The following is an 11,466-nucleotide window of genomic DNA, read 5'->3' as shown; positions in this document are numbered from 1 at the left end:
TGTTTACCATCACTCCACCATGGTATACCTCAGTAACCCTACTTCTTTGCACATATATTGCAAATGCTGCTATGTGTTACTTACTATTTTTTAAGGTTTTTTTTGGCCTTTTAGCTTTCAAGACAGAAGAAAAACATGCAGCAAATGAGCCATGGTCGGGACTCAAACCATGGCCGCTATATCAGCCCTGTATATGGGTCACCTGCTCAACCTGTTGAGCTACCAAGGACCTTATTTCATTTTCAAGTTTGCTGTGACTTCTAATATATGTATAGAAGAGAACTATATGTACTATATGTTGTAGATATATAGCTTCACATTTTAAAATATACTGATATTCACTTTCAATTTAATAAGAAAACCAACACTAATGTGAACATAACTTAGGCTGGAGGCAAGGGGAAAAGCTAGTCTCGCCAAATGACAAATAGCCAAATAACTAAATCTAAACAGGCTAGTTGTTTTTTCCTGTTGTACCCATTTCATGCCAAGGTAATTAAATCATTTCCTGGATTCAAGAAATGGCTTTTTGTCGAACTTGCAGCAAGACAGAAGAATGTTTACTTAAACATTCTGAGGCCTCAAATGTTCTAAACTCAACCCTTATAGTTCTATATTGTTCTTAATCCTGAATTAATCCTAAATTGCTAAACTGACAAATGCAAATTCTTCTTTCAAACCTAAACCCAGCTGCTAATCCTAAAGTATTCCATTAGAAGTAGGGAGCAAAATGTCCTCAGTCTGGAGGATTTCTTTTGACGTCTTGCTATAATGTTAGGTTACCAGAACAGACACTTCAAGCGTCCCTCCATCTGGTGACACATCAGTATTGAATCAAACACACCATCCCTGAACAATTCCCCTCGCTGTCTTACTTCTCACCACAAAGCTCTGGCATTGGTTCTGCAGTAACGAGCGACAAATGTGTTTAAAATTCCACATGAGAGGGGCTTTAAGGATGAGCGGCGGAGAAAAGTCTCTTTTTCCATTTAAAGTTTACTCTTTCAGAGGAATTATACTGGAATGAGGTATTGAGGCAGAATGTGCTGACTCCGTAAATGTGGTCAAACCGCGGATTGAAGCCCTGCTCAAAACAGACAGATCCTATTATTACAGGGGGAGAGGGGGTTTTCTGATAATACTGAGGCGGTTTGTTCATGTAACACAATCATTCTATAATCATTCGTGCTTAAAATGAAAAGTGTAGCATACGGCATCTGCACACTTGGTGTCAGTAGGAAACTGATGCTCTGTTGTTTTCCAGCAAATGCAAACTTTGGGATTTTTGCGTGACCTTATTTTTGGTTTTGCTGTTTATTTTGAAAGCAGAAAAAGTTTCCATCTCAGCAAGTGTGGCCGTTTTCAAGAATAAATCTTTAGGCAAATAGCAAAACTGCATGCCAAGCAACCCCATCTGAACCCGGTTCATGATGTCTTTTTGTGAAAATATTAAATTAAAATCAGTTTTTCAAAATCTTTATTTGGCTATTACTCGTCAAAGTGCTCCATGACAAAATTGCTGCAAAGTTATGACTAAACACTAATAACCAAATGCTAGCATGGTAACATACTAAACTAGAAAACTGTAAATACTACCTGGTAAACCTGTTCAATGTTACCCCATTAGCTTCTTCATTTTCCAGGCAATCCTAAATGCTTTAGGGGAAGGCAACAGGACTTTTGCCATTTTCCTCAGGCCCAGCTAATTGGTTTGGAGTCTTAGGAATTTATACTCACCTCCAAATCCCACGGCTCACCTCCCAGTAACAACCCAAGACTCCCATAACTCAAGCCCTGAGGGGTGGTAAAACTACCTGGGAAGGGATCTGAGTACTGCATTATAATTACCTGATAAGTGTTGTTGTAGACGTCCTCCTCTGTCTAAAGATGGAGGTTCCAGTGTAACATAGACAGCTTCCTTGACTTCTGTCTCAAGCCATGTGTCTTCTCTGTCCAGACCATGTACATTGCTGTACTCAAAGGAATGTTTCTTACCCTTCAGATGCAGGTAGACTGCTGAGTCTTGTTCTTAGGAGTTGGTTCACCCTCCATCTGGATTTCACACTGTGGACACTTCCATCCATCCATCCATCCATCCATCCATCCATCCATCCATCCATCCATCCATCCATCCAAACCTTCTCTAAAAGCAAAACTAATCTGCATAAATAAATTATACACCTATAGGTGGGCCCACTGCTGTTCCAATGAAATGTGACAAAAAGTAAAAAAAGAAAACTATAACTTATTATTTTGACTGACATTTAAGGTCATAAGGTCATTTTGGAGTGTCAGCGAGGCCTTAATTTTCCTTCCACCTGTCGTTTCTCTGTCTGAAAGTCCAAAAAATGTTCTTCTTTGACGCTGTCTAATGACAGATCTAATAAGAGAACTCAGTCCTTAAAGCACGACCTGACCCTGAACATGCACCGCACTATCTGTCTGTTAATGGCCGTTCTCTGATGCCAGCAAAGACAAGCTAATAGCAGGCAGACTGCAGAGTCTGGCGGAGATACGTTATTTTCCGGACGCCTCTGCAAAAGGTTATATGTAAAACTGCATCTCACACCACAACACAGCAATTCAACAACCAGTGTCAGCGCTTTACCGTTAGTGGGCATCACAGTAATTTTCTTCCCACTGTATCATTTCTGCTATTGTAATGATACAGGTTGCTTGGTACTGTGCAGATAGGGATATCTAAAAGAACTCTATGACCCAGTTCTTGCCGTAAACAACCAGTGAGGAGAGCGATCCTATAATTTAGCATTCCTCATGTGATGCTCCGTATCATTTATAATGTTTGCTTTAGGAGGACATTTCACACATTCAGTGCACATAACTGTGTAAGAATGTGAAAGTGTGGAACATTCAGAAACATGCTGGCAATATTTAAATGACATTCTGAGTCTTTTACAGCCTTGTTATGATCACTGATTCTAAATCTATTTGTCATTTTCCAAAGGGAGGATGTTCCAAAATGGCAGTTCCATTGTAATATATCTAGATATCACTTTCAGTAAGTAGTTTACGTTTGCAGACATCTTATGATGAAACTGACAATTACAAGGAAATAACATTTCATTGGAGCTGTATGGGGAAATTTCATTTGTGGCTGATGATGAATTTCCAGTTAAGGATGAATCTTTCAGTGTAGTCCTTACCGTAGCAGCATCCATTCAATGCAGACCGTGTGAAAGCAAAGTCTTCTCACTGGTAACAAGGAATGATGGAACAGCTGCATAGAAACCTGTTAAAACTTAAGAGGACCTCTTTGGGTCGCTTAAACATGCCAAATTGAAACTTTATTTTTTCATAACTGGCTGAATTTCTACGTTTTGAGCGCTTGTATTTGCCATAATGAGACTGAGTCACTCACAAAGGTGCAATTGGGAGCTAAAGGGGGCGTTTGGAGACAGACTTTTGCACCGACCATCTGCCCAATCCCAAATATAACTGTTCACATTAGAGCAGAATCCCCTGATGTCAACTGTGCAGTTTTCAGTTTACTGTACAGATTATTATGCGTGCAGGTGCATTTGTGTGCCCGCACAGTGAGGAGCCTTTTACAGCTAGCTTTTTACTTGCAATAAACATGCTACTTCCTGTGCTGCATCGTTATGAATTGCTTTTACCAGAACTGTTTGCAGACGCTCCTTTTCCCACTGTGCAGCAAGTTAATTACAGCTGAATCGTCATTTCTTCACTTGACCGTGACTTCCTGTAAAGCTCCTTTTTTTATTTCTTTACTGGCCTCTGTTTCTCCACTTAGTGAAACATTAGCGTGCCGCTCAATGGAGCCACAGCAGAGAAAATCTGCTCCTTTTTTGGTCAGGAGACAAATATTCGGCAGCAGTACATCTTTTTCGCTGTGGCTAGACATTGGCGAGAACACCGGTATTTTGTGATGACAAGAGTTATGTGAGGTTAGAGATGGAGAATCCTGCACTGGCATGAACTAACGTCTCACTGGACACCTCTGCTGCTCCTGGCTTTACTTGTTATCCATGGATCTAAGCCTAGGCTACAGAATAATCCTACCAGGTAACCCTTGGCTCAGGACACAGTGTTTATATGAGTATTTCTGATTGGAAATTTAATGAAATGGCTACAAGGATGCGCAAAATGATTCCAAATAGAACTAAAAAATGACCACAAACAGATGAAAAATGACTTCAGGAATATAAAAAAGCCACAAATGGACCACGCGGAGATGCAAGATTGCCACAAAGTCATGCAAACCAACAACAAAATGCCATTATTGCCACGAACCAAGGCTATTAATCCATTCTAAGGCTGAGATTTCCGCAGCCTCTTCTCAGAATTCTCTCCTGTGGTCATTTCCAAACATCTCATTTCAGGATTAAATGTACAGATTGTTAGAAAAGATGCAGCTGTGGCATCGCTAATAACTAGCTGACAAAATAAGGGGAGGGGAAAAAAAAGACAAGAAGAAGCTATATGTCCCGATTCTAACTAAGGAGATGGCCAGTTTTGTCTTTGCAGCCCTTTGCATTCCTTGCATAATAATACCCTGTTGTCAAGGAGGGAGGAAGGAAGGAGGGAGGAAGCAGAGGGGAGGAAACTGTGCTGGGAGAAAAAGCAACTGCTGATCCAGACAGTGTGAAGTTAAATGCTCTGGATTTTGGACACCAACCAAGAGGGAGGAGGCAGGATTGTACTTTGAGAGGTACATTCAGTGTATTTGAGATTTTGGAGACTTTTTGTGCGTATTTTACGCATCTTGCCAGTGGATGACAGCGAAATAAACAGCTGTTGGATCGATATTGCCACATCGATTTCTGCGGGGGCGTTATCTCTGACTTTAAAGTCTGTGTGTTTTTTCTTCCCCCCCAAAGTCATGCCACGTTTGAGATTACGCCTGTGATGGGCTGATCCTCCTCTTGTTTTTACGCTCAGCTGCTGCGACGAGAGCTCAGAGAGGGCTGAGCCGAAAAGTTACCGAAGTTGCCTTCCCTCGTTTGCTTGGTTTCTTCTTCTTTTCTTTTTTTTTAATTCTCACATTTCTCCCCCTCCTGAAAAGCTTCCAGTCCTGTTGTCCGCCCCAGCATGCCCGGCTGACGCCTGACAGGAATGGCATCGGCTGTGTTTGAAGGGACGTCGCTGGTCAACATGTTCGTCCGGGACTGCTGGGTGAACGGCATCAGGAGGCTCATCATCAGCCAGCGCGGGGAGGAAGAGGAGTTCTTCGAGATCAGGACTGAGTGGTCCGACAGGAACATTTTATACTTGCATCGGAGTTATTCAGACCTGGGGAGGCTGTTTAAAAGACTGCTGGAGTCCTTCCCTGAGGACAGAAGAGACCTCTCCAAGTCTCCAATGATAGAAGGTGGGTCAAATGGGTAATAACACGTAGTAATACTGGATCACAGACAATCCAGCTGTTAATACTGGATATCATGAAGGGATTATTTCTGATCAGGGGCGTAGATACTGACATATTAAGGTGCCATTTGCTCAGGAGGTCATTCTACTTTCTCCTCGGCTGCACAACTATTTTTTCTAGAGCTGGAATTATTAATTTATCTATGTGCAGTGAAAATATCCACAAATATTTCTAATTACTTTGTTTTTGTTTGGCCAAAGCTTCACAAATATCAAATATAAAGCAAAGAAAAGGAGGAAATCCAATTGAAAAGCAAATATTTCGCATTTTTTGCCTATCAAAAGACATAAATGAGTAAATTTTTAGCTAAATTGTTGTTGGATTGTGCTGTTAATTGACTTATTGTACAAAAAATAAGATAAACTTCATTGATCACTTAATAGGGAAATTCACAAGTCACAGCAGCGACTTAAGAATAAAGTGAAGACAAGAAATACAAAAGTAGAATACAGATAAGAATTAAGAGAATAATAGACTCTGGCATGATGGGTGGTGTGTAGAATTGTATGTAATAGTTATCAAGATAAATTGTTATTGCACTTAAAAAGTTATGAAGACAAAACAAGTGTACAATATGAATAATCTTAGTTAATCTATAAAGTGCTTCTCCACTTTGCTGCATCATAAATTATTGTATCATGACTTTTTACGTATTTGAAAGCTCAGGTTTTGTATCTTTCTCTGTGTCTCTGATGAATTTCTCCACTGTAGGGGATTCTGCAGAGGAAATCTTTGCTTTTCCCTGCACAGGAACATCCCCGGAAAATTGTATTCCTGTTTACATTCAGCCTCAGATAGCACAGCAGCTGTTGTTTGGTGCTTTAGTGCATTTTTGTGGATTAAAGTCAGACCATGTTGGCAGAACAGCTGCATGGAGTAGAAGTTTAAAACATTTCAAAACAGTAAATTTGAACTACTGAGGAACTTCATTTAAAATCTGGGCCTTCAGCTTTGGGTCCAATCAGACCATAGTGAAACTAAAATTACTGAGCTTATGAACGAAAACACACTCGATGTAGTCAGTGAGGGTTTGGGGCTAATCTGACCTGCTTTGTTTCAAAGCCTACATTTACAGGAGTTTGTTTGGACAGGTTAATAATTCACAAAATCCCCTTTAGGATGTCACATTAGCAGACCTATCACATAGCCTGTGGACCACAGGACCAGCATGCTGACAGCAGGTTTCCAGTCCTTGTCAATATTTAGACCTCAAAGACTGACCTGTAAGGCCCTTAGGTCTCATGTTGTCATGGCCAAAGAGTAGGATTCCCTGTGAGGGAAATACTTAAAGGAACAACACAGGCTTGAATGTGGAAATCTGCTCTTTATATGTGATGCATCACAACTCCATATACTGGTGGAGTGGACTACTGTGGAAACTCTCTCTGGAGCACTAGGAAAAAAACACAAAACCCACTGAGGCCAGTTTTTAAATCAAAGCAATGACACAAGCATTTCTATGCCTTATCAATCAGACTTTATTTGTTTAGCGTCTTTCAATCAGCTTAGTGCATTTCAAAGTGCTTCACAGAAGGTTATATTTTAGGGATAAATTCAGCATAGAAATGAGGCCCTTTATGCTTTCCTCTCATCTGCGCTGCTATTTTGTCTGTAGCTGCATTTAATGATTGATTTTACCGCTGATCATCTATTTGCTCGCCAGAAACAGTTTCCGTCAAACTATAAATTTGTTCTTTGTCTGGCCAAATATTCACTTTACGGTGAAATAAAAACTGAGAAAAGAAGCCAAAGCACGCAGAGTCCATTTTACTGTGTTATTAAATGCATGTCCTTGGTGTGGAGGGGGAGAACCACTCTGGGAGGACGTCCAGATTCTGCACAGAAAAGACCAGCGCTCTGACATAAACGTATCTACATGCAAACCGTCACATCAGATGTTGTCACTGCACCTCTTTCGGGATTAAATGCTGTGTTTTAGGTTTGCATCAAAGGTATTGCTCACTGCTATTCTGCGTCCTGACATGGATACATGCACATACAAAGTTCATGTCTCTCCAATTCTGGTGATTTCAGTCAAATCTTTTGGGATTCTTTAGTTGCATAAACAGTCATTAGACTAGCTGAAAATTTCATTAGCACAAATTTGAGCACAGGTTTGTTTTGCTTTGCTCACAAAAATCAGGTTAAGATATCTAATTATTCGTACTCGTGTATCCCACAAATTGTCATCAACCACCAATGAAAAATAGTAGGAAAATTAACAGGCTATAACTTGCAAAGCCTCTGCAAAAATTCCTCATTAAAACTGGCATTAAAGTTGCATGCAGTACTTAGTAGAGGGCGGTGTTTTGCCATCTGTAGGTTGACCCTATAGCCCTCAGGGTTTGCATCTCACATTGTGGTACCGTTGTATTGCCACAGCTTTGGCAGAACTCCCAGCTTGTTCTGTGTTTATGATCTCTCCACAGCCTCCTTGGCACTTCCCCTTTGTCTCGACCCACTGAGCCTATACAAATGTTTTGGAAACATCCCTTTAGTGGCGACTGGAAAGCTTTGCTTCCTGCCCAGGCACCGAAATAGCTGACAGAGTTGTTGACAGCTTCGCCGCTGCTATGCTGCGTTGTGCAGTACGTTTTGGGAAGAGACGTCGCCGATCTCATGACTCACTTTTCACTTCTTTATTCTGTCTGTCAAGCTTCACACCTGATTACGACTGAATGATAAATGTTGCCGTGGTATCAGTGCTGAAGCAGACATCAGTGTTACCTTAGCTGGTTGAGCCTTTCATTGATGGATAGCGAACCACAGGTTAATAACATTCCTCTAATGGCCTTTTACCTAATTCCTGCCCTCTGTTCAATATTTCATTTGCATCCCCTCTAATTGCACACTCAGATTGAGAGTCCTGAGAAGAAAAACACCGTCCTTCTCTGTCTACTTTGCTCCGGTTTCTGGCTCTGGCCATGTTTTCCTGTTTCTCTGCTGCGCCTAGGCAACAACGAAGGCGTGCAGAGCTTTACAGACTGATGTCATGATGAGAAAGAGGGTGACTGAGAGAGGAGTGGACTTGCCATATTTAGTCCCGCTGGTTAGTTAAGGCCTCATCGCACTTACCTTACATGTGACCCCCGGAGTGAAGACAGACGGGAAGTGATTGCTCACATTCCATGTGAAGTAGATATCATCCAGGAATGTAGACTGACTCCTACGTCAACTCGGTCACTACTCCCTACTAAAGAAATACTCAGCAGTTTATTAGTGTAGCGCAGCATGAGCAGCATTCTTCTTTCTATTTTGGACATTTTTAGAGAACTATGTCTGAGATTATCTATTCAGCATTCCGCATATAATATTTTACAAACTCCATAGTTCACCATGTAGTTGGCAGTAAATTTAGATTTTAGGGGAATCGCCATCATTTTTGTGCCTATAAAATGTGACACTGGGTTGTGAGATTGGAGTGCACATATTTCTTGCTAAGAATTTGGACACGCACATAAATCAACAGACAGTAAATATATAGGTCACTTCATAGTTAATGGGGAATAAACAGGAGCACAGTGCAGCAATGGATGAGTTGAAAAGCTGCAGAATATACAGCCTGACAGCATCAAACAGACTCCCATACACTGTAGAAGTTGCAGTAAAACATGCATTCGTGACATTTTGATGCTCCAGAAATGGTTTGTTGCAAAGAGGAGCTATTTTTTCTCGCCTGAAATGTCATGAATACCTATATTTTTGCAAGCTAGAGTTTGTTCCAAACTTTTTGATTTGCCTTATGAAACAGTGTGCAAAGAGTTCCTTTTTTATTCTTATCATGGCAGCTGAAAATGACTGAGTGACAGGTACATGTAACACTTGATATGAATTTGTGGTGGAGAGTTCGATGGGAAGGTTGATATCATTCACATCGGTCTGTTAAATATAAAACTATATCCAGCAGCCAGTTAGCTTAGCATAGCACAAAGACTCCAAACAGAGGGAAACAGCTTACTGCTTGTTCCAAATTTTTATAAATGCATCTCTAAAGCTGACAAATAAACTGCTTGTAATGTGATGTGTAAAAAGCACATGTTGTGGTTTTACACTACAGGGAGTTACAGCACTGATCAGTGATCTCAGAGGTGCTGGTTGGCACAAATGATCTGACATCCACACCTACTTTTCTCTCCGGTTGGTTAGCTTTTGCAGAAGTGAGAAAAAGAATTCAGAGCTTGAACTGTCGCCCTTTTCAGCATGAACTATACAGATGTTTCTGTCCCTTTTTATGTGAACAACAATGAATGTCTTCCAGCAGAAACTTTCTAAAGATATGCATTGATGTCCTCATATTTAAACAACATTATTCCTCAAATCTCCACTGAATATAACCTGATCTTAAGTCTGCATGAGAGGAAATTGGCTAAAATGTTGCAGTCTTCCTTTAAAGTATCGCTAAGGGCAGCGGCAGTATGGCTCAGCTGGAGGGGTTTGAGCAGCTGCATAATAGGAAACCATGTAACTGTTACCATGCAAGTTTCAGTGTTTGTTATAGAAGTACTAGAATGACTAATGTTTTAGGTAAAATCCCATGGTACAAATAACATCGATTTTATATTTACGATTGAATTGAAAAATTCCATAAAAAATTCATAAACTCGACGTGCACGATGTCGAGATCATGTAAAGGTCGATTTTATATACCTGCACACTGACTACAAAGATGTTTATCACGTAGCGGCTACGGACAAACATGATTTCTGACATTCTATTCCTGACGACGTGCGCCGCTTGTTGTTGACTAAGCAACCCAGAAATAGCACGTTGACCAAACTGCGGCGAGTTAGCGGTTGGATGATTAAGTGTTGTGTCGTTGACATGAACTTATCAGATCCTTGCAGAGGATAGCTGCGAAATGTGGCGCTTACAACATCTGATGACTGTTTGAGATAATTCGCTTGAGGAACATGTGGACACAGTCGAATTCCTGTTTAACACTTACTGTCTTATTCCAGCTGATATAGTCGATGAAGTGTCTTGTAAACATGGCATGAAGCCCCAGACTAATTATGGTGTCTAAGCACGCGTTGCATTTTACTATCATGTAGCTCCATAAATGCAGTCACATGCCTTTCTTAGGAAATGGAGATAATAAAGCTATTAAAAGCGGCTAGAAGCACTTCTTGCCAAAATAGTTTCACGGAAGGATAGTCCGCTCTGAAGCCAACCAAACTGACTGAGTAATGTTGGAGAGACGACAGTGTTGCATAATTACTTATAACACAAAGATCACTGTAGCCAGGAAGCTGGAAATAGACCCTTCAGCATGAAATAGGAGGAAATACTCTTTGGGATTGTTTAAAGAAAAGTATAGCTGTTTTTTATGTCACTGTTTTTGAAGATATTCTGGGGAGGACAACCCTGTGATTGAAATAAACAGAGAAACCGGAGTAAATAGACACAGAAATATATATTTGAATGACTCTGACATGGCTTGGTTTTCTGCGTGCACTGCTTTTGATGTTCTCCTGAGACATTTTGCTTTTCCTTCCACCCGGCCTGCACTGTATTTCAGTGATTTGTGGTGTGCTGCAGTGGGAGTAGAGGTGCTATAGGAGGAGTGTCACCGGGAATCCAGCGCAGCACTGCAATTTAGGATGTCAAGCCTGTTGTGTTTACGTAACCTCTGAAACAAATTAGTGGAGGTGTTGCATGTACACTTCTAAAAATAAAATCATCTTAAAATCAAAATACTTATTTATGTTTCGTTCCTAGAATAGTTTTAGTGTGATAATGGCAGTGGTGCCTTTATACCAGAAATAATCGGCACACAGAACATGCTGATTTGAAGCCTTCCCTTTTGTCTGATCAACATCGCCTCGTGACAGCGGCCATTTGTTGAATCTGCACTCTTAACGGACACATCATCAAACTACACACAGCACATTTACTGTGGTTAACCTGATTAAATCTTGTGCAACAGCAGTATGTCTCAGCAGCTGCTACAAAAAGCCTCACACTTCTCTTTTGCACATCAAACAGGCCCTCTATACTAAAACTTGGTTTTACGCAGTTTTCTAGTTTATATAGTAAAAATCCCCTCATCACTACTGCAG

The 11,466-nt window shown here is 40.7% G+C and overlaps 1 protein-coding gene across 2 annotated transcripts in view; it reads left to right on the top strand.

Annotated features, from left to right (window-relative positions):
* Positions 1 to 4,606: 4,606 nt before the first annotated feature.
* The window catches only part of pxdc1b (PX domain containing 1b), a 14,172-nt gene continuing 7,312 nt past the window's right edge, over positions 4,607 to 11,466 (top strand). Inside the window, exons 1-2 of one of the 2 annotated variants that reach the window (XM_008280937.1) lie at positions 4,607 to 4,690; positions 5,045 to 5,350. In XM_008280937.1, coding sequence (XP_008279159.1) covers positions 5,095 to 5,350 — 256 coding nt within the window. In that variant the 5' untranslated portion in view covers positions 4,607 to 4,690; positions 5,045 to 5,094. The other variant, XM_008280936.1, reaches the window with a different exon arrangement.

Source organism: Stegastes partitus, unplaced genomic scaffold, assembly GCF_000690725.1.
Source record: "Stegastes partitus isolate 25-593 unplaced genomic scaffold, Stegastes_partitus-1.0.2 Scaffold214, whole genome shotgun sequence".
NCBI lineage: Eukaryota > Metazoa > Chordata > Actinopteri > Pomacentridae > Stegastes > Stegastes partitus.
Note: the sequence above shows the minus strand (reverse complement) of the source record. Positions and strands in the feature narration are given on the sequence as shown.